Source organism: Nymphaea colorata, chromosome 7, assembly GCF_008831285.2.
Source record: "Nymphaea colorata isolate Beijing-Zhang1983 chromosome 7, ASM883128v2, whole genome shotgun sequence".
Lineage (NCBI taxonomy): Eukaryota > Viridiplantae > Streptophyta > Magnoliopsida > Nymphaeales > Nymphaeaceae > Nymphaea > Nymphaea colorata.
The window spans coordinates 8,717,863-8,741,947 of NC_045144.1; the positions used below are offsets into that span (position 1 = coordinate 8,717,863).

Genomic DNA, 24,085 nt, shown 5'->3' on the forward strand with positions numbered 1-24,085 from the left:
AAAACCTCATTGTGAACATGGTCAAATACACACAATATTTGCATTTATTAAGTAGCATTTGATAGCTCAGGATCATACATTCAGAACTGGCTTAAGATCCCCGGATAGACGACTTCTCAATGGTGTGTGTGTGTGTCTCTCTCTCTTTTGGGCCTCTACCACCATGGTAGTCAATGCTCTGTTCTGCTTTTCTTCTTCTTCTGTTTTTTTTTTATTTCTCTCTCCCTCTCTCTCTCTTTTGCATTCTACGGGTTGAGGGTTTCAGGTTTGAAACCTCGATGGTCTAAAACTAGGGATGTAGAACGAGCGAAATGAGCTTGAGCTCCGCTAGCGTGAACTCGATTCGAGTCACATGTAGCTCTCCTAAGATTGACTTGAACTTGACTCGAGCTTTATGAGGTGAGGTCGAGCTAGACTCCCTTAACCGAGCCTGCGAGTCGAGCTCAAGCTCGACACTTATGCTTGTGTCCCTTAATATAGATTTTATGCTTCAAGCTTTCACATTCTTATTTAAGCCATTTTAAGTTTTTGAAATTACAAAAAATAAGTATTAGTGTTAAACAAGTCTAATTGAGTTAAGTTTATTTGACTCGAAGCAAACTCGAGTTATAAGTTAAGCTCGAACTTGACTTGTTTAACTTATGAGTCAGACTTGAGTCGAGTTTAACCAAACGAGTTTGAGTTGGCTCGACTCATTGAAAGTTCCTACCAAGAACACTCTATCTATGGTGTCGGTATTTTATGAAATGTATGAGTTTTTGGAGCTAATACATCAACTAAAACCCCTTCTTTAAACTAAAACACTCGTTTTCCCAAATTGTAAAAATCAACTTCAAATCAAAAGTTAGACGTTTGAAAACAAGGTTCCAAAGCTGTCCTGTTTTTTTTTCTTAAAAACATGGTCGTTAGGAAAATAGAGTTTGGTGAAATCAGATTTTGACCCAATTATTCAACTCCAAAATCTATGAAATTTGGTCAATAAACATACCACACATCAGAGACCACAAAAGGAAATTGAATTTTAAAAAAACTTAAAAAAATATAAAGAGATATCCAGAGTGTAGCTTTATTTTTCTTCACAAAAAAGATTTCAAAACTTCAAAACCAATTGTTAGAAAACCTAATAAGCAAAATTCTTATCTGTTGCTAAATGTGTGCAACCAATTCTAACAAGTGATATGCACGCATCATGCTGGCTGGTGCGCATCTGGTGCTTGAAGCGTTCGCGAACGCTTCGTGCACTTTTTTCTTCTTTTTTAAAAGGTTGTTAAAATCATCTCCCATTTTTTATTTCTTAAAAAAAATTCCACATTTGTTTTTTCCGACGAGACCCCGTTAACAAAAAAGGGTTTTTTTTCGGAAAACCAAAAACCCCTGCCCCTCTGAAGGCTTCACTGATGACTCTCCGACCGTTCAACGGCTACGCCAGCACCCTTCTGAGCCTCCTCCAGTTTGAGACCACGCCGGCGGCTTTCTAAGCGCTCTCCGGACCGCGAAGAACCTGGTCGAAGAGGTGACTTTCTCTCTCTCTCTCTCTCTCGGTTGAAGGCTGCCGGTCGGAAATCAGTCCGGTCGGCTGCCTTTGCCTCTCTCACCGATCGGCAGTCTTTCCGTTACGCTAGTAAGTTTTTTAAAAGGTCCGTTTAGAAAATTTTTAAAACTAAGGTGTGCTTTTGAATAAACGTGGGTCGATTTTGTAATGTTCAAAGGGGAGGGTTTTATCGTGCCGCCCTTCTCCTTTTAAAGAAAACAGACAAGAGTTTGAGAAAGCGAGAAGGGGAGAGGTGAAGAAAGAAACAGGGAGAACGAGGGGAGAAGAGACGAGGAGTGAGAGATAGAGGAGAAGAGGGACGGTAGTGGAGGTAAGTCATCCAAATTTATTTTTCTTCTTCAATTTATAAATTTCCCTTCTAGATTAGATGAATCTCTGCCTTGTTAATTTATTCTAGAGAATTCTGGTCTTTATCAGTCTTAGCATGAGATTCTTGATAGAAATGATATTTTAAATTGTTTATAGAGGGCTGAATGGATCATACGGTTTGAATATCTGGGGGATTTTTTCTTAATTTGGTAAGAGTTTGCGTGGACAGGGAAAAAATGAATGAACTGAGCTTAGAGGGATCAATTGTCTGTACAGTTAAGGGGAAACATCCTTCTTGGGCTAGCAAGTGTGCTTTATTGCATACGGTCAGCCTTTGGAGGGCTTTAGTAGTCATGTACAGATTGGCGATTTTTGAGGATTCGTCTGACATTCAGATGCTTATTATTATAGAAGTGAGAAGTTGAACTAGATGAGCATGAAGGGTTCGTTGCGGTGAGGCAGCTGAACACGTTAGGGGAATGGGAAAACATCGTTGAAGTAATGACTGATCATGTTACTTAATTTTCATTAGTGTTTACTTAATTTTCATTAGGTGGGCTGGTTCGGAAACCGCACCAAGGACGTGCCTGGAGGAAGTATTAAATAGTATCTTCTTCTTTGGTGAACAGATTTTTAGTATAATTTTTTTTTAAAGCATATTTTCTTGTTTGTTTAGACTGTTGAAGCATTGATGGTTAGTCTCAACATGCATTAGATTGTTAGCGTAGCTGAATTTTGTTTACGAGTTATTTAGTTATTTGTTGTATGGATCATGAAATAGATAAATAAAATAGTTGGGACATGATTGACTTCTTGCTTAACTGTGATTTGTTAAGTTATATGCTAAACAGATTTAAATTTAGATGTTCATAGCTATTTGGAGTTGTTTAAATCATATTTCATGATTATTTCATTATATCAATTATCATGTATGATTGAGCTGTTTGACGAAAGAATTAAATTATGTCTACAAGCAGGGTTGGAATACATCAGACTATGTCATACTACAGAGATTGACTTGTTAAGAAATCAGATATTTGAGAATTGAGTTAGAACTCAGTGAACAGAGGCTGTTATATTTGAAGGCAAGCGGTTATAATGAGAAGACAAATTATTAGAATGCTAATAAAACTTTTCAGCAAGTCTCTATGGTGACTGTAAGGGCTGCATGAGGGAGGTTACCACTAATATCCCGCAAGGGGCATGGCCCGCGGGAGGCGATGAATGAGTCTTTTTTCAACTCTCCAAAAGTAGCGCGATGAGTGAGTTTTTTTCAACTCTCCAGAAGTTTGAAAATGTCCTAAACAGCCTTTCTGAAAAACTTACTGGCGTAACACTTTCGCTCTGCCTCTTTTTGCTGCAATCCTGCAACAAGAGCCATCTGCTGGCAGCCGTTAGAGGGATCTTTTTCGTTTTTTTTTTCCTACTTTTTTATCAATTTTATACTCGGCCTGAATCCCTTTACCCGTTGCGGCCGGCCCCTTCCCCGGTGAGTGAAAGGACGGACTCCCTCGCCTCAGCACACCCTGGTTGTCGATTCTCTTTGGACTGCATCAGACCCATCTTGAGTCCCATTGCTGTATGCCACCACGTCAGCCGCAACTGACCACTCACTGGGGGGAAGGTCAATCTCCGCTGCCTTGATGTCGACGCCTTATTCTCATGGTTAGGCCCCTCTCAATGAGGTTGCTTTGATCACTTCATGTCGACCCTAGTTCACAAACACTAGTATATCAGGTTTATTGATTGATAGGGTTAGTCATTTTTGCTATCTTTTCAGATTGTGGTATGCCAGTTTACGTATTTCATTGTCATTTTCTACTTGGATTTCTAGTGTAGTATTAATTTTTCTTTTGTTTGATTGCGATTCTCATTTTTATATCAAATTTTTCTTGTATTTGACAGAGGTTGCTTTCTCATTGTGGGTTTAATTTTGCTCTTGTTGTGACATTTTTATTTTCATCATCGTGTGCCCTTGCTTGTCTAGGTAGCCGGCTTTAATTTCTGTGAATAATCTGTGATCATGCATTGCTCTTAATGTCCTAAATCATGGATTTTCGTCATAAGTGTTGAAGTTCTTAATGACATAAATACTAAAGCCAGTGTAACTATGTTCCACCTTCATTTTGATCTTCTTTCACCATTTCACTCCACTGCTTCTCCTTTAAGAACGAAAGTAACTTCTGAATCTAGGTAAACATCAAATCCTTGTCTACTATGCTAGAAAGAGTTGTTTATGTTCATCATGCAGGAAGCTTATTGCTAGATCTTCAAGCGGTGAGCAACTATGGACAATAAATTCTTAGATTGTAAAATTCATATTATAAGAAAATCCTGCAGTTCACCCAGGTGGATGCAATTAAGAACCCATAACAAAAATCAAGTGTACTCAGTGAGTCAGTGACTCGACGATGAGCATTCACTTGCTCACCCCCGCATGGCTCTACGCGGTTGTGGAACGCAGCATATGCATTATCCGTTTCCTGATACTGCACAAACTATAGAAAAAGTACTCGTCGGAGAAAGGCTACTCAGAATCTGGGAGATTGATGGGTAGGTCAATACTATTATCATTCATTGCAGCTTACTGCTTAACTTCATCCGCATTATTCACCAATAGTTCCTTGTTGTCTGAGAAGGCATGTTAGTGTGAACTGTGAAGATCATGCTCAACTCTTTAGGAAGTCGGGCCAGATTGTTGCCGATCGACTACGTATGGCCGGCCAAGCCAGTAAAAGGATATATTGCTTGATCAGTTTATGCATTGCTCGGAAAGCATGTGGGATCCAATCGAACGCTAAGTCAAGCAGAAAGCAATGCATATGGAATGTGTAGCGACGAAGCGTATAAATGCATCATGGTCATCCGTCCCTCTGAAAGTGCAAGTCCGTTGTTGGAGAATCAAATGAGTTCCCCACGCGTAACATTTGGATGCGCAAGGAGGTGCGCGTGGGTTAGAAGCAATTCTCCCAGTGGACGCATATGCTGCGTTCCACAACCGCGTAACATTTGGATGCGCAAGGGGGTGTGCGTGGGTTAGAAGCAATTCTCTCAGTGGACGCATATGCTGCGTTCCACAACCGCGTAGAGCCATGCGGGGGTGACCTTTGCATGCACTGTACAATTGTACATAATAAGCTCTTCTCTCATATACCTTAAGTGAAAGACCTATATCATATTGTTTATGTTGCCTTGGTTCAACTTGCTAAAAAAAATACAATGTTGTTGCAAAATTTTGCATTGTGCAATTGTACATAATGACTTTTCTCCTGTGCCCTTCCTTCTAAAACCCTACCACCATTGTACCAGCTAGCTAAGTGATGACCACTTAGAAATAGAAGAGCTGCATCAAATATGATCTGAACTAAACTAAAAATGGCTATAAACCTAATGACTAAGACCAGAAGAGCCTTATAGCTCTATGCATGAACCAAGATAGAGATTAAGCAATGGTTATCACTAAAAAAATCATGCAACAAACACTGAAACAAAAACTAGCAACTAAGAAAACTATGCAACCATGAAGAAGAAGATCCAATGTGCCCACTAGATAGGCAGAGTTATGTAAATGGCATCCTACACAAACTAGCAATATGTAATCCTACACAAACTAGCAAATATGTACTTACTAAATTGGCCTACAACTCACAAAAAGATGCAATAAACCACTTACCTAGCGTGCTGGAATTTTAAAGATACTGTTGCTAAATTATTTTTTAAACTATGCTAAAAATGATTATAAAACCTATAGACTAAAACTAGAAGATGTTGTTGCTAAATTTTCTTACTCAGCAAGCTAAGTAGTGGCTTATTGCATGCTCGAATTTTAAAAATACTTGTGCTACTATAAAGTATAAATTAAACAATTAATAAAATAAGAAACCATGATAAGAAGAAAGGCGAAATGGCATTACATGGCTAGTGGGCCACCAGGAAAATATACATGTAGATTATTTTTTCACCTAAACAGAGACAGATATCCTGTACACTATAGCACGTTTGGTATCAACAATGTTTTTGGAGTGCTGTTTTCTCAAAAACGTGTGACACACACCTAACGCTGGACAGAAGACCACAAGGAATTCAGTGTTCTCATGTCCTCCTAGAATGCACTTTTATGTCTCATTTGGAACTACCCCACCCGTGGAACACATTGTAGTGTTTTTGTTGTTTGAAATTCTTGTTTTTTCTCCTCCATCTTGCCATTAGCTCATAGTCCGGGTCTCTCTTTCTAGAGCTTGCAGGTAACCATCATGCCGTCTCTCTCATATTGCGGTTCTCCTGTTGTGGAGAGCAACTTTCCCCTTCTGCCCTTCTTCTTCTTCTTTTATTGTTCGTCTTTTTTTGCCAACAGGGGTTGCTCTATTTGAGATTGCCGTTCGGGTCCACCTCGACTTCTGCTGTTTTCTGTTCATCTTCTCTCTTTTGCCTTTTGCACGGACACTTGCAGGTACACATAGCCTTCTTCTACATTCTTCAATCATGGCACGAGGTTCGGGTTGCTGGAAAAATATTTGTGCCTTCCCTTTAGATTGTTTCGAGGCACCATCAAATGTCTGCCATAATGTTCCAGAAGGCAAATGCTACAAGGATAACATTGCAAATGCTTTGGCTTTGTTGTCATTATCCTCTGCACTCTGTAGTCATCCTGTCTAGTTCTTTCTTGGTTGTGACATAGACTCTAAATGTTCTCTAACAAAAATTGTATTGACAAGTATATTATTGAAACTGCTCTCTTTGTTCTAGATATTGCACCGAAATTACTAATTATACTGTTTTTTTCTACTAAATGCATCACAGAAAACAGACCATTGAGGAAAAAATAGACATCCAGTAAAGGGCTTTTCTTTTTTACTATAAAAAACCCAACCTACAATATCTTTTGTTATTCTTTGTGCGGAACAATTTTCATGGACACCTCACAAGAGCTTATATTCCCAGCTCTATCAATCCCCTCGAAGATAGTGCTACAAAATACAACACAAGGGAATTGAATCAATTAGATTCTGTTGGTGGTTTGACAATTGAGGAACACATAATTCTGCCTATCGTTGATGATGTGACAATCATAGAAATGAGAGAAAATCATCCCAATTGAAGATGCAAATGCTTATATTTCAAATGAAGATATACTAGTAGCTTATGAAAATCTGGATGAGTAGTCCAAGGATTTCAGAGGATGTCCAAACAAGCATGTTGACATTTCTAGTTGGTGTTTTCTCTTGTTGAAAGAGAATGTAAGGTAGATCAATGGTCCTCAGATTTTCAGTACTAAGAAGCTTCTTGAGTTATTGGGATAAAATCAGAACCATTAAGATGAACCATGGTTCAATGAAAAAGTTACTGAGATGGCAGTATGCATCATTGACAATGACAAACAATCTTACTATTAGTTATTAATATTTATATAGTGGACCCTCTTTTTGTAAATAGTTTAGGGTAGTCGAATTTAAGTGTTATTTTTATAGGTCTTCCTTTATTATTTCTAATTAATGTGTGGACTTATTATGTAAAGTTCCTGATCGTTCCCTTATCCTAACATAGGACTAGGGCTATTGAAGAAGATTTTCATGCTCTCTCAAAATCTATCGCGACATGCTATCAGAGCGACGGATAACTCTCAAACCTGATAATCTTGGAAAAGATATGCAGAACTTTGTTACTGCCATGTCTCCAGTGCCTATTCCATTAAATGATCAGCAATGTCTTCTTGATCCCAAGTGACACCAGGCCATGCAAGAAGAAATGGATACATTGCTTTCTCGAGGGACTTGGGATTTAATTGATCTTCCTTCTGGAATGACATCGTGGGCTCTAAGTGGGTGTTCTCAATCCAATGGCAATTTGATGGGTCAATAGAATGGTACACGCAGGTCTATGGGGTCTCCTTCTTTGAGACCTCTTTTGCTGCCAAAGTAGGTACTATTCAGCTTGTTATTTCGGTGGCAGTTCATTATGGTTGGAGCATGTCTCAGATTGACGACTGACGTTAAAAATACATTTCTTTATGGAGACCTATATGAGACAATGTATATGAAGCAGCCACTAGGCTTCATGACAGGGGGAGTGTGGAAAAGTCTGAAGATTAAAGCAAGATATATATGGTTTAAAATAGAGTCCATAAGCCTGGTTCGATAAATTATTTTTCATTATGTCTGGATACAGGTTCTAAAGATCTCCCTCAGACCATTGACTATTCTTGAAGAAGAGTTTTAAAGGGATTGATATTATGGTGGTTTATGTGGACAACATTATTCTGACAGGTGACGATGAACAAAAAATTTTGAACACAAAGGTTTATCAACAAAAACATTTTGTAACTAAAGATCTTGGACCTTGTAGAAACACGAACCACAAGGAGAGAGCAGAGAAAGCACACACAATATATGTGGAAAACCTCAGAAAGAGGTGAAAAACCACGGGAAAGCTCTGACCTAGGGGCAAACCGCAACCCTAGGAGAGAGAAAATTATTTTCACTTAACCCAACAATTACATGTAAGTGAAGAATATATAGGAGGAAGAGAAAGAGTGCTGCCTAGGGTACCGAGCCTGCCTCGGTATCCGTGCCCCATAGGACCGGGTCCAGATATGGATCCGGTTCCCCATTACAATATATTCTAACACTCCCCCTCAAGCTTGGCATACATATCAAACATGCCAAGCTTGCTAATATTTTTCTCAAATTGAGATGTACATAAAGACTTAGTTAAGACATCCGCAACTTGATCTTCAGACTTCATATAGGGCAGAATCAACTCCTTTGAATCTATGCGTTCCCGTATGAAGTGGCGATCGATCTCCACATGTTTGGTCTTATCATGCATGACCGGATTATTTGCCAAGTTAATAGCAGACTTGTTGTCACAATACATCCTCATCTTCTCTTCCATTTTAACCCCAATATCTGCTAAAAGAATTTTGAGCCATAACATCTCTGTAACCCCCATAGCAACCGCCCTGTATTCAGCCTCAGCACTGGACCTGGAACAAACTTCTTGTCGTTTACTTCTCCAGACCACAAGGTTACCTCCAAGAAAGATGCAGTATCCTGTGGTAGACCTCCTAGTATCTGTGCATCCTGCCCAGTCGGCGTCAGAGTATCCTTCAATGCCTAGTCGATCTTGTCGAGTGTAGAGCAGTCCTTTCCCTGGGTCATTCTTTAAGTATCCCAATACTCTTTCAGCACTTTTCCAATGACAATCAGTAGGGGCATGCATAAACTGACTTAACACACCCACAGCATACGTAATATCTGGGCGAGTAAGAGTGAGATAAATAAGTTTACCAACCAGCCGTTGATACCTCCCTTTTCCTTCCTCATCCAAGATAGTCCCAGATTTGATACTTATCCTTGTGCCAGACTTCATTGGGGTAAGAAAGGGCCTGCATCCCAGTTTACCTGTCTCTTTCAGAAGATCCAAAGTGTATTTTCTTTGGCTCATAACAAGCCCAGTCTCAGATCGCGCGATCTCAATTCCCAAGAAATACCTTAGTTTACCCAGATCTTTGAGATCGAATTCTGCAGCTAACGTTTCTTTCATCTTCCTTTTTTCCCTTTCGTCGTCACCTGTGACAATCATATCATCAACATATACAAGTAGAAGGCTCACCAGACCATTTCTCTGCTTGATGAAGAGGGTGTGATCACCATTTCCCTGTTTATACCCATTAGTCTTCATAACAACCCTTAGTCTTTCAAACCAAGCTCTAGGAGACTGCTTAAGACCATACAAAGCTTTCTTGAGATAGCAACACTTCCCGTTTCGAGCATATCCAGGCGGCATGCTCATATAGACTTCTTCTTCAAGGTGACCATTCAAGAAGGCGTTCTTGACATCCAGTTGGTCCATGCTCCACTTCTTTTGCACTGCAAGAGCTAAGATGACCCTTACGGTCTTCAGTTTCGCCACGGGAGCAAACGTCTCAAGATAGTCAATCCCATATTTCTGGCTAAACCCTTTAGCAACAAGACGAGCTTTATAGCGTTCTACAGTGCCATCAGGTTTGTACTTCACATTAAACACCCACTTGGAACCAACTAAGTGAGTTCCCTTGGGGATATCAACAACCTCCCACGTATTGTTCTTTTCCAGGGCGTCCATCTCCTCTGTTATAGCCTGTAGCCATTTAGGATCCTTCCTGGCATCTTCCACTGACCTGGGAATAACAGCCATAGATAAAGAGGTAACAAAGCACTTGTAGTCTTTACTGAGTTTTGCATATGAAACAAATCTCTGAATAGGATGAGAAGTACATGACCTGGTGCCCTTGCGCAGGGCTATGGGAAGTTCTTCATTCATTGGACTTGGATCATCCGGGGAGGTCACAAGATTGGGATTGGTAACATCAACGTCTTCCATCACATCCTTCTTCTTTCTGCTGTAAACCTGACCAGATAGGTGACCTCGAGACTGTTCTTCCACAGGGCCCCCCTCCATCTGACTGTCTCTGTCCTTACTGACGTCTTCCACACTTGGAGAACTAATCGTATAATCCAAGAAATCCATGAACTGAATCAACTGATGCGAAGAATACTCTTCCCTTCTGTCACCTAGACACTCCCCCTGAAGAGGATTCGCAGGAAAGTATGCCTCATGTTCATGAAAAGTAACATCCCTGGAGACATATACTCTGGAAGTGCTAGGGTCAACACACTTGTATCCCTTCTGAGTGGAGGAATACTCCAAAAAGACCGCTTTGATGGACCGAGGATCAAGTTTCTTGAGAGTGAGACTATGGTCATGGACAAAGCAAACACACCCAAACACCCGAGGGGTCAAAGGCCAGAGATTCTGAGTAGGCCACAAAACAGAATAAGGGGAATGACCATTCAACACACGAGTAGGCATACGGTTAATGAGATGAGCACTAGTGAGAAGTGCATCACCCCAGTACCGCTTAGGGACATGACGTTGAAACATAATGGCCCGGGTGACATTTAACAAATGACGGTTCTTCCTTTCAGCCACGCCATTTTGAGGAGGTGTGTAGCTACAAGATGTTTCATGTATAATACCCTTGCTTCGCAGGAAGTCATCAAGGGATTGGGAGACATACTCTCGAGCATTGTCAGTACGAAGGGTCTGAACAAGGGTCTGGAATTGAGTTTCAACAAATGCCACAAAGTTTTTGACAATGTCGGGAACTTCACTACGTTCTTTCAACAAATACACGAACGTACACCGGGAGTAGTCATCAATAAGAGTCATGAAATAGTGAAAGCCACGACAAGTGGGTACTTCCGAAGGACCCCAAACATCAGAGTGAACCAAAGCAAAAGGACGGTTGGCTTTATTGAATGAAATAGGGTACGAGGCCCTAACATGCTTAGACAACTGACACACTTCACATGCGAAGGTGTCCAAAGAAACATAATGAAACATCATAGGAAACAACTTTTTAAGCAACTGGAATGGAAGATGACCAAGTCTCTCGTGCCAATGCATAATGACGGATCTGTCCTCTACGCCAGGCAACTGTCCACTGATGGCTGAAATCAAAGCAAAAGCAACTTGTACGGGCAGTCTGTAGAGACCATCAATAACCGAACCAATCCCAATCTTCTGCCCCGTCCCCAAGTCCTGCAGGAAACAACAATCAGCAGAGAAAATTAGATTACAGTTTAGCTCTTTGGTAATACTGCTGACAGATAACAAATTTACGGGAATACTGGGAACATGCAGGGCATTATGAAGACAATATTTGTTCAGTAATGATAAACTCCCTTTTCCAGCTACAGAGATAGAAGAACCATCAGCCATAGACACACGCTGCTGCCCAGAGGTCAACTTGTACTCTTGAAACATCGTAGAGTCCCCTGTCATATGATGAGTAGCCCCACTGTCAACAATCCAATCACCGAGAGAGGAATTACCTTGATCACTAGTAGCAACCAGGGCCTGGGCTAACTTAGCCCCCTCAGAAGTAGAAGCATCATCCTGGGTAGACAAACGACTAATGTATGCTTGCAACTCTCTGAGTTGATCTGAGGAGAGCTTGGATTTGGCAACATTGGACGACCCCGGACTAGGCTCGGGCACAGAAGGAGCACGGCGATGAGGAGGAGGACGACCTCGGACGAGACGCTTCTCAGGATGAAGATCCCAACAAAAATCAACAGAATGACCCGCTTTGTTGCAATGGCTGCATCGTCGAGTAGGACGCTGCCCTTTTCCTGAAGTATGGCTCACAAAGGCTGCTGGAGAACTCCCCTGATGGGAGTCAATATGCATAATCTGGCGCCGTTGCTCCTCAGACTCAATACGAGCATACACCTCTTCGATTCCAGGAATCTCATCACAGTTAAGAATCTGGCTCCGAATGGTTTCAAACTCATCACGCAGGCCTCCAAGGAAGATAAAGGTGCGGTCCATCCATTCCTTTTCCCAATACAGGGCATGATCAACACCACATTTCCAGTCATCATTCACATGATAATCCAGTTCCTCCCATTTGGTCTTCAGGGCGGCATAGAAGGAGGCAACAGATAAATCACCCTGTTTAAGAGCATATATGCTACGTTTGATTTGATATGCACGTAAAACACGCTTTTTACGACCATACATACGTGCAAGAACAGTCCACATATCATACGCAGTCGATTTATGCAAGATCAAAGGCTGAATATCTGCGGAAACCGAACTAATAATCCATACTTTAACCTGACTATCTTCCAACGCCCAGGTCGGCCATTGCGAATCAGTTTTAGAAGGTGCAGGCTTCTCCCCAGTGATATAGTGCAGGCGACCACGACTAGTAATCCCGATTTCTAGGGCAGCAGACCACGAGAGATAGTTATCCTTGTTCAGCCGAATGGAGGTAACATGAACAGGCAAGTTCTCACCCTTGGTATTGCTGCCCGTGTCCAGGGCATCATCAATCTTGGAAATCACTGCGTCAGCCATTGCAATCCCCAAAGAAGGTCACAACCGGCCGGCGGCGGAACAAAAAAAGAGGGCAGCAGAGATAACCCAGTCGACGGCGGCGCTGGGACCGGCGACAGCGGCAGGGCGGCGCTGATAACGACAGCGGCGCTGGGAGCGGCGACGGCGACAGGACGACGCTGGGAACGACGGCAGCAAAGAAAGAAACCACACCGGCGACGGCGCTGGGAACGACGGCGGTGCTGGACGGCGGCGGCGTTCCTGGACGGCGTTAGCACTGGAAACAACGACAGCAGCGGCGCTGAGAACGGTGTCAACGGCGGTGCTGGAAACGGCAACGGAGGCGGCACGTGAACGGCGGAAAAGCACTACTTGCACACCAACGATCTCACACGCGGTGGCTCTGATACCATGTAGAAACACGAACCACAAGGAGAGAGCAGAGAAAGCACACACAATATATGTGGAAAACCTCAGAAAGAGGTGAAAAACCACGGGAAAGCTCTGACCTAGGGGCAAACCGCAACCCTAGGAGAGAGAAAATTATTTTCACTTAACCCAACAATTACATGTAAGTGAAGAATATATAGGAGGAAGAGAAAGAGTGCTGCCTAGGGTACCGAGCCTGCCTCGGTATCCGTGCCCCATAGGACCGGGTCCAGATATGGACCCGGTTCCCCATTACAATATATTCTAATAGACCTCTTAGATACTTCTAGGGAATAGAGGTGGCCAGAGGTAAAAGTGTGATTCTCTCACAAAGAAAGTATATTCTTGATTGATTGCAACAAACTGAAATGTTAAGTGCTAAACCTGCCTCCATTCTAATGAATCCCAAACTCCATCTCCATGATGAGCAGTTTGAATCTGTGGATAGCAAATCATATAGATCCTTTGATGAATAGCTTTTGTATGTAACACGGTGTCCAGACCTGATATTTCACTAGCTGTTGGCAAATTGAGTCAGTTCATGGATAAACCTAAGAAGGTGCACTGGGATGCAACAATGGCAGTTCTAAAAAATATATCAAATCTTTTCTTGGCAAAGGTCTATTATATCAAAAAGGAACATTTTTTGGATGTGGAGGCCTTTATAAATGCTTATTATACTGGGTATATAGATGATAGAAAATCCTCCAGTGGTTGCTATGTGTTCATTGGAGGTACCATTGGAGAAGTAAAAAACAAGCTATAGTGGCTAGATCTAGTGTTAGTCAGAATATAAAGCTATGGCTTAGACTGTAGCCGAGATGACATGGATAAAAGCTATGCTTATTAGTTTGGCCGTTTCAATGGATTTTCCTATGAAGAAGAGATGTGATAACAGGGCTGCCACCTACATTGCGAATAACGTTGTTTTTCATGAGAGAACTAAACACATAGAGGTTGATTGTCACTACATTCGTGATATGATGCAGCCAAAAGTTATATCTATTGTTCAAGTGTCTTTAGAGGATCAAGTAACAGATGTGTTTACCAAACAAGCTAAGCATGATCGACTTTTATGCTCCAGCTTGAGGGGGAGCGTTAGTTAGTAATATTTATATAGTGGGTCTAGGATGTAAAGGATGGTAGAAGTTAAAGGGTTATTTTTATAGGTCTTCCTTTATTATTTTTAGTGTGGAGTTGTGGACTTTTTATGTAAAGTTCCTGATCCTTTCTTTGTCCTATATTAACATAGGACTAGGGTTATTGAATAAGATGTTCACGCTCTCTCAAAATCTATCGCGACATTTACCATATCATAAAAATGCAGACCAGAATAGAAAAGGTAACAAGCTAAGTCGCTTGTGTGTGTGACTTTGGCGCCCGCACATGCATCGATACGACATGTGTGTGTGTGTGTGCATGATAAGGCTGGGCATCGGGCCAGGCCGCCGGCGGGCCGGCCCAGCCCGGTATGGGCCGGGAAAATCCCAGCCCGGGCCTGGTATGGGCTGGGTTTGGGCCGGGAAAATCCCGGCCCGGGCCCGACAAGCCAGCCTGGCAGTCGGGCCGGATAGGCCGGCCCGGTCGGCCCGACTACCGGGCTCCCTCCGACCCTCCCCCTTCTCCCCTTCCTGTCTCCCTTCCTCTTCCCGTCTCTCCTTCCCCCTTCCCGTCTCCCTCCCCTTCCCCTTCCCAGTTCCCCCTTTCGAAGGATTCGTGGGACGGCGATTGCTCTCTCCATGATCTCCCCATCCCCATCATCCCTATCCTTGGAACTCTTCTCGGATTGTTGCCGCTTCCCCGAATTCACACTCCCACCCTTCGTGGATGCCTTATGCAATCCAGGGTTCTCAACGGTTTGCTCTAAGTAATCATACTCATCAAAATCCATCAACCAACAAAGAAACAGAAGAAAAGGGAAAGCTCGTAGACGGAAACCCTCTTTCCGGCCTGGCAAATAATGGAAACAGAAAGAGAGTCCGTTAAAGAGCTCGTAGACGGAAACCCTCTTTCCGGCCTGGCACACACACACCTTAGCTCCTTATGGGCGTGTCAGTGCCCCGTGGGGCGCAAGCAACAGACTGAGAGGATGAAGGAAAGGAGCAGATGGTGGATAGTCCACCTCCTAGATTGCGGTTGCTGCGCTTCACTTCCCGATACTTCCGACGTCCACTCTTCCCGAACGACTGACTGAACCCATCGCGGCAGGTCGACGCCGCCTTCCTCCGGCAGGGCAGCCGGTGACTTCCTCCGGTGCGCGGTATCCGGTCGGTCGAGCCGCGACGGCTGGCGAGGCGAGGCTGGCAAGGCCGAAGTCCACGATGCAGGCGTTGCTGGAGCGGTCGAGGTCGGCGGGCAAGAGGAGGGAGGTCGTCGGGCCGGGCCTAATTTTTGGTGGCCAGGCCTGGTACCCGGCCCGGCTCGGCCCGATAACCGGCCCGGCCCGACAATATTATCGGGCCGGGCCTGGGCTGGGCTGGCAGGCCCGACGGGCCGGATTGGGCCGGCCCGGCCCGATACCCGATACCCACCCTTGGTGCATGAGGATTCGCTTTTGACGCGGCACCAGGTGAGTTCTGTGTGGCTGACTGCACAGGTTTAGGCGAACTTTTTTTTTTATGCGCACCCGCGTGGGTGAGTTATCGATACGTTTTTTTTTTAATGTAAATTTTTAAGTTTGATTTTTGAAGCTCACGCATTTAGGAAGCTTGAGCGCTGGCCACCTCCCTCTTGACTTTCGACCACTCCTCCGGCGAGAATCTGATTTTTGCGGCGGTCATCCCTCCTCCATCTTGTGGCAACCTCAGTGTTCGACGACGTTGATTGAATCGGCAACAGCGATGGTGAGCATCGGCAACAACATAGGTGACTTTCGGTGGTGCGCTTGTGAATTGGCGACAACAACGTGATTTTACAAATCTTTCATTTTTTTTTGTTGCTTCCAAATGTTTTCACGTTGAATATCTTGTTTTTTTTTCGTTTTTTTCATGTGTTGCCCTATTTCCTACCGATTTGCCCCAATTTGTGCATGCTGTTATGCTGTTTTTCACTTTTTCTTTGTTGTTATTTTTTTTGTTAAAATATTTTATCTTATTTTTTTTTCTTTACATCGTAAAGTTGTTACAATGTTATTTGTTAATTTATTTTAGTATTTCTGTTCTATCCGAGCCATGCTTTTTCTGCTGAGGAATGCTGTTCATTAGTTATTAGTTATAACCTAAACTCTTAGTTATATATTAGTTATGAGGTTTGTTGTTTGAGCATGTATGAGTTTCAGCTCAGAAAGTCATGTGAGATGGTGCTTTTGAGTTATATACTAGTTTCCTATATGTGCAGCTAAGATATATTAGTTGCTGCTAAGATATATTAGTTTCCTACATGTGCTGCTAATATATATCATATATATATTAGTTATTACCGAATGATGTTTTTGAGTATTATCTATTAGAGTATTTGATATATATATATATATATATATATATATATATATATATAACCGCACTAATTTTTTTTTTGAGATTTGCCGCATCCCGCACCCGCAACTGCACCCCGCACTGAGGTGACTTAGGCAACATAGAAAGGGATTAACTTCCAGGCCCGGGCAACGGGCCAGACCGGTTAAAATAAAAAATAAAATTTTAAATATAAAATAAATTTTTAAATATAAAATATATTTTTAATAGTAAAATATATATCATTATTAAAATAAAAATAATATTAAAAAAAAATACCGGGCTGAATTGGGCCCTGCGGGCCAACCCGGGCCGGCCCGGTCTGGTTTTTTCAGGCCGAAACCCGGGCTCGATCGGGCCAGGTACCGGGTACCTGTAAGGCAATAATGACTTAGAGAATAGTGAGAGCCACTAAAATTGAGCTTATGACCCCAGAGAAAGCTGTCTTAAAGTGGGCTGCAGTGTCGTGGAATTTCAAACTCTGCTTGTAACTGTAAACCAAAAATATAACTTATTTGTCTGTAAATCTTCAGTAAATGCTTCTAACTGTTTATAACTGTGCCCTAAAAGTATACCATTTACTTTCTGTTAGTGTTCAGCAAATGCCTAACTGCTTATACATGGTTCTCTCCCTGAGGAAACCCACCATTTTCTATTCTATACACCAAATTGCGTCCTTCTCAAGAGACCAAATTGATCCTGAAGCAAAGTTTCTCTTTGAAACTACTGCAGGCCTCCTCTTTGTTTTGTTATTAAATGCCAAGTGTCACTCAAGGAAAATATGCTTCTGGATTCTTCTTCTGCTCATCTTTTCTTCAAGTCAAAATATTATTTTTTTTTCAAGTTGTAGATTCTTTGGAGCCTTTCCCATTACCACAGAACGGGATCTGGGTTCCCACATGAGAAACTTGAATTGAGATAGGTACAGATGTCCCATCCATAATCCTAAAATTACATAGTCATCGTTGGGGTCAATATACAACTTGTTTGTTTAGTCATACTGAAAGTTTCTTACTGTGCATTTATTTGACCAATAAGTGGAGAAGGGTGTGACCTCCCTGTTTTTCTTTTCCATCCCTTAGTTTCTTGTACATGAATCACTTATCATTTGGCCCTGAGTGTGTGTTAGCTTTGACGATTATATGAAAATTGTTGTTCTACTAAGATGAAATTCATAAGATTTCTCATTCTGACTTTGGGGATATTTTGACCTTTTACCACATTACTGTTGCTGTGAATTGCATTCCTCGAGTTATTTCTCTTTTAAATCATTGGATGATCCTCCAAATTCTTTGTCTTGTGATTATTACTGGATGGTTCGATTCAAAAGAAATTGGAGTTTGAGATGTAAGGTTATAAAAAGTTTGCATAACAGCATTTGGCAATTGGGATACCAGATCTGTTTTTGGTTGAAAGGTATCTATTGGGTACAATGTCTGTCTTTACAGGATCTAGATCTACTGAGTTGGACAAAAAATTGATTACTCCCCTCTTGTAATAAGTTTAATTGTGTGTGTGTGTGTATATATATATATATATAATATTAATTTTAAACCTTTCTGTTGGCACTCCCGTTTGTCCATAATGACTTTTCTTTAGTGTCTTTCCTTCTAAAACCCTACCACCACTGTACCAGCTAGCAAGGTTATGACCACGTAGAAATAGAAGAGAACAAGAGACCCAAACTTGCAGAGGATGCCAGAAATAATAGACCTTGATGAGCACTCGTCACTCTTTGGTGCTCCCCTCTCTCGTCTACACCTGCAAGAGGATGAAGAGATTGAAGAAGGTGAAAACAAAGAATTTGAAGGAGGAGAAGATGAGGAGGAAGAAGAACAAGAAAGTGATCTTCCTGTTACTTTAGGTTTTGTGGAGAAGCCGAAGAACCCAATCTCTCTTCTCCGCCAATTCTTCCCATGCAAGGCTGGGGGTGCTCCGGTGAGGCTTGCTACTATGCCTGGCATTTAGTATTGCTTTTCTTGTTTTACAGAATTATTGAGGTTTTTTGTTGCTTTATGTGCTGTCAGGCATGGTTGGATCCAATTAATTTACCATATGGGAATGCTACTCTTTGTGGCTTCTGTGGGGTGCCTCTTCAGTTTTTGATTCAGGTAGTAGGCTCCATAACTTTAATTTTGGAGATTGGGGTTTTGATTTCTAATTTGTTGGCAAGTTTATATTTTCTTCAACTTTGGGATGGAGCCGTGAAATTTGGACTGTTTTGGCAAGGTTTATGCTCCAATTTCAGAGAAAGAATCGACCTTTCATCGGTCTTTATTCGTGTTCATGTGCACTTCCATGGAGTGCCTTAGGAAAGACCAGGCTACGCAAAGAAGAGGGGAGGTTGGAGTACAATCACGAAGGTGCAGTGTTTGTTTTTCTCAATTTCCTTTGAGTGTTTGCTGTGTTCTTGTTTTGTTTGTAGTCATGTATAGATAATTTCTGAGTTTAAGATTTTGACAAGTGCATGTTTTAGAAGTGTGAAGGTTTTTCGATGCCAACTACCACGGGCAAATCCCTTCTACTCCAATGAACCACCAAGATATGATGGCAAAGATGCACCACTTAGTGGTGGAGGTACTTTTAAGTTTCAGTTCATTTGTTAACAGTCCCTGATTGGATGACTTCCATCTTGTACATATTATGTGAACTGATAAGTATGAAGGTCTAACTGTGCTATCGCTTTCATATTGCTATCAAACTACTAAAATTTTTATCACGTTTTCAAACATTAGGAAGCTCTTTATGATGTATGTTGTTTGGCTGAACATGTTACTGGATTCCTCCTATGGTGACATAGTTCTTTGATTCAATGAAGAGATCAACACATAATTTGTCATATTTAAACCCTTCATTATTTTTCTCCCAGCTCTGATTTTGTCTGATTTTAGTGTTATTTCTTGCAAATTTTTGTTCCAGCTGCACTTTGTTATTGGTGTACAACATGGAAAGGAGAGAAGATTTGTGGCTCTTGTAGAAAAGCACGCTATTGCTCTGAAAAGCATCAGGTTACTATTATTATTACTGCGGTTATTATTCTCTCCTTTTCTTTTCGGTGTGTTTTTGATTCAACTGCCATTCATGAAGTTCCAACATAAATTCATTTGCTCTGTTGTGAAGGTTTTGCATTGGCGTGCTGGACACAAAATTGAATGCCGTCAGATAAGCACTGCTTCACAAGCTTCTCATCCTGCTGGTGCACAAGCCAAGCTTTCTCCACGAATTCCTAATGAAGGTCAGTTGACTAACTTATCTGATTAGATAAGGTGTGATGAAATCTTTGGACACTAATAAAATTCTTTTTTGTTTCAGCTGCTAATTCTTCCTTATGGGAAGAATATGAAATTGTCAATGATGATGAATCCACATATGATGAAGTGGATAAAAAGGAGGAAAACTACGAGTCTTCATTGGTTACAATAGGCAATACAACTGAACATCTAACGTCATTGTTGGACAAGTTTGAGGTATGGCTTCATGAATCAATCAAACAGGAATCATTGCAGGAGCACTTTTGAACAACTATAAGGGTGAATTGGAACCAAAATGTCATGTACTCTGTGCCACCAGGGTGCGGCAGAAATGGACCCGCACTCGCGTCGACGCGACGCGGGTGCGACCCAGATTTGCAGCCAAACTGCACTTGATCAGGAAGCTCGCACCCAAACCGAACCGGTAAGGAGAGAGGGCGGTAGGGAGAGGGAGAGAGTGCGGGAGAAAGGGACACTATTTGGGGGAAAGGGAGAGCAACGGTGAGGGGACTGAACGCGAGAGGAAGAGAGGGCGAGTGAGGAGTGCGGGAGAAAGGGACACGATTTGGGGGAAAGGGAGAGCAAGGGTGAGGGGACTGAATGCGAGAGGAAGAGAGGACGAGTGAGGAGTGCCGGAGAAAGGGACACGATTTGGGGGAAAAGGAGAGCAAGGGTGAGGGGGACTGAACGCGAGAGGAAGAGAGGGCGAGTGAGGAGTGTGGGAGGAAGAGAGGTGCAGACAGAGAGGGCTCGAGCGAGGGGGAAACAGATGGGAGATGGGAGAGAGAAGAAGCTAATTACCCAAATCGCCGCTGCGCCGCCGCTGCCGCCGCCGCCGCTGCCGCTGCCGCTGCCGCTGCCGCTGCCGCTGCCGCTGCCACTGCTCCTTCCTCCACCTTCTTCTTCTCTGTGTTGATGCTCACCTGTGGAATGAGAGATTGAGAGGGCAACGAAGAGGGAGATGGAGAGGAAGACGAGGAAGGGGAACCCGTCAGGCTTCCTCTTCGAGCGATAGAGTTTGGGTCTGGATTTGGATTCTGATCCAATTCGACCTACCTAAAACCAAAATCGTTATAGGAATAACCCTCGTCAGCGGAGCGCTTCGCCCCTCCCTCCGACCCCGAACCCAACCTCCTTATTAAGAAAGAAAGGAAGGGGGAAAATTGCAATTTTGATTTTGATATTTAATATTTTTGTGGTTTATAGATAATATTGTCATATATATTATTATTTATTGTTATTATAAATTAATAATAATAATAATAATAATAATAATAATAAATAATCTTGCCGCACCGCCGCACCTAAATTTTTTAAGATGTGCCGTACTAGCACCCGCACCCACATCCCGCATCTTGGTGACATAGCATGTACTTACTACTCCCTAGTGAATTACAAAGCCAAAAAGAAGAAACATAGATGATGCACAAGTAATGACCATCGTAAATGAAATAGATAAAATTAATAACCGAGTGGACTGTCTGGCATTGGCTTAACCCTGTCCATGGCGTGTTATTCTCACATGAGATCCAAACTCTATTGTAAGTGTCCTGTGGATCATGAGTGTTCCCTTTCGACTAAATATTCATTTTGTACAGGGAGATGAAGATAAAAAACATTGGGCTTCTTTCCAAGAGCGCATTGCAAGGGCCCCTGACCAGGTTATAAGGTAGTGTTTTTCTTTCCCTATTACTGTTATGAACAACCAAGTTTTAAATCCAAGAGAACTTACTACTTATTTCTAGTTTATAATCTGATAGCTCGTCTGTGAGTTAATTCATTCTGAAGAAACAAATGAAAAAGAAAAAGTTATTAAAGGTATGTATCAAGAATTCTGTTTAATGGAGACTTAGTGGACTTTTGGTTATCAACAAAGGAAACTATGTCAAAAAGTGAAAGTAAGTTGTGAAAAAATGAGGTGTAGAGGCATTCTAAGTGTTTGAGAAAGAGAAGTGGAGCAGTGGGGCACATATCTAACTGTCTTCTTGTCTTTTAAATTCTTAGTTCACTTCCAAGAAGTTTTTGGCTGTAGAAGTCTCGATATCTCCAGTACATCCAGTGGCCTTCAACAATTACACCACATGACTATTTTCCCCAAACACTGCAGTCTTTTTTTGGGATCTCTTTGAGAATTCAAACATACCAATGTTTGCTTTGTATCTGTTGAACCAGTTGGCATCTATCCATGTTAGCATCAGCAAATTTGTCTAGAAATATCTGAATGCTATTTGTCATCATGCATCATCTAATTTTTTAGTCATTGCATAATCTTTTCTTCTTGCTTAAGCTTAAATTTGCAAGACCTTCCTCTTGCAGTCTTACCCTGTTCATTCTCCATTTTTGTAATCCATGGGTTTGTTGGCTTTGGGACCTTCCTCTTTATTTTATATACAAGAACGTGCTTCCGAACACATTGGTTGGTTTTTCCTTGCCTGCTATGCCACTTTGAAATCTGTTGTTAGGCATTGAGGCAAGGTGTTGCACAAATTCCTCTTTTTTGACCTAAATGAATCTTGACAAGATCCGTCCTTCTTGAAGTATCTGTTTTGCTATGCGGTTTCATATGACCATTTTCTAGTTCTTATTTAGTACGTCTAAATACTGGTTCATCCATTTGACTGCTTATAATGTGCTTCTTGGGTCGCTATTCCATCATATTGCATCCTAAGTTACATGGTTCCCTCTAGCTTGGCAAACTTTTCTCTAGCACTGTAACAATCATTCTCGCACTATGCATCTATTCAGATATGAAGATGGTACTTGGAACTAAAGCTTGAATGTCTCATTTTACAATGCTGAGTCCTGATCAGCATAAGCTCTATTTATCCTTCAACTTTATATGGGTTTTGCAGCTTATGTAGACAAGTCTTCGAGTCCCTCTTTCTTGTTATTGATTGTACCTGTTTGATTGGTTTCAGGTACTGCAGAGATGTAAAAGCAGAACCACTGTGGCCTGGTGTTAGTGGTCAGCCCTCTAAAGCTGATGTTCCTAATTGCAGCTTTTGTCATAGTCCTCGATATTTTGAGTTCCAGGTGAGTGAATTATTTTGTGGATCTATTCTACTTTGGAAGTACTTGAAGTTGAACACAAATGAGCATCATTTGCGTGCCTCTTTGGTAGGGCTGTTCACTACCAATTTTGAGCTGAGCTGGGCCAGCTCGAATTTGGCTCCAGTGCCAAAGCTCAACGAGCTGGGCTTGAGGTCAAGTCGAGCTTGTGGTACCAAGCTCGAGCTTAAGAAGGCTCGGACTTGTCTCAGTTAAGCTTGAGCTCAGATTTAGCTGAGCTTAGCCAAGCTGTTTATTAAAAAGTTTATTTTGTAACGCAAAGTGAACAACCAGGTAACTCATTGTAAGACTCCTTTTACACATTTTTTTTCCACGATTTTAATTGAGTATGAGCAAGCCAAGCCTGCCTAGCTCAAGCTTAATTTGTTTATTTAAGCGAGTGTATTTCTTAACTCAAATTTGACTCGTTTATTACGAGTCAAGCTCGAGTCAAGTTTTGGCTGACCAAGTTCCAGTTGAGCTTGAGTTCTCTACTCATTGAACCCCCCTACTTTTTGGTTTACCACAGTAAAAACTAAATAATCAATATTTGTGTTTTTTTGCTACAATCGTTTTTCTGATATTCAAGTGGAATCCAACTCTTACGAGACCTGGGTAAAGAAAATCGCATCCAATCAGCAACCAGACTTGGATCCAGGATCCTTATAAAAATTCTTGGCAAATTTGGTGTCTGATTCTGGCAGATACCAAGTCTAATTACATATAAAACTATGGACTCGGTATTATGTATCTTTCGTTCTAACATTAAACTTATTCTCAATAGCCAATTTTTCTGGTCGCATACTAGCAACTGAAACCAAACCCGCTTCTAAGGTGAAAAATGCCTTCTTTTGTGCTCCATGGTGCATCTATCACAGGTTTCTTTTCTTTTTTGTAGGTTCTGTCACAGCTGCTTTACTATTTCCAAGTGAGCAATGACTCAGATTCTCTAGATTGGGCCACAATTGCTGTATACACCTGTGCTGCTTCTTGTGAAGCAAGCACCAGCTACTGTGAGGAGTTTGCTTGGGTTCAGTTATGTTCATAAAATTGCTTTTATTAATGCTCCACCTGCAATGCTGAGGATCGCCAGTTTTGGTAGCAGGTATGCTTTTGGGGAAGAGTGTATATGAATATCGCGTGAATAGGTTTCGATCTCA

At 41.9% G+C, this 24,085-nt stretch overlaps 1 protein-coding gene across 12 annotated transcripts; it reads left to right on the forward strand.

Annotated features, from left to right (window-relative positions):
- The first annotated feature begins 1,350 nt into the window (after nt 1-1,350).
- Nucleotides 1,351-24,085, forward strand: LOC116257375 (uncharacterized). 12 transcript variants are annotated; one of them, XM_031634060.2, is made up of 13 exons: nt 1,351-1,513; nt 1,710-1,862; nt 2,839-3,526; nt 18,263-18,564; nt 18,654-18,737; nt 18,856-18,989; nt 19,106-19,203; nt 19,546-19,634; nt 19,747-19,861; nt 19,939-20,093; nt 21,476-21,546; nt 22,796-22,910; nt 23,824-24,085. In XM_031634060.2, the coding sequence occupies exons 4-13, from the start codon at nt 18,322-18,324 to the stop codon at nt 23,971-23,973; spliced, it is 1,254 nt and encodes a 417-aa protein (XP_031489920.1). In that variant the 5' UTR covers nt 1,351-1,513; nt 1,710-1,862; nt 2,839-3,526; nt 18,263-18,321; the 3' UTR covers nt 23,974-24,085. The 12 variants fall into 12 exon arrangements, with proteins under 12 accessions (XP_031489920.1, XP_031489909.1, XP_049934615.1 ...); XM_031634049.2 differs by having other exon boundaries at nt 1,354-1,621; nt 19,103-19,203; XM_050078658.1 differs by lacking the exon at nt 2,839-3,526 and adding an exon at nt 2,415-2,482 and having other exon boundaries at nt 1,354-1,513; nt 19,103-19,203.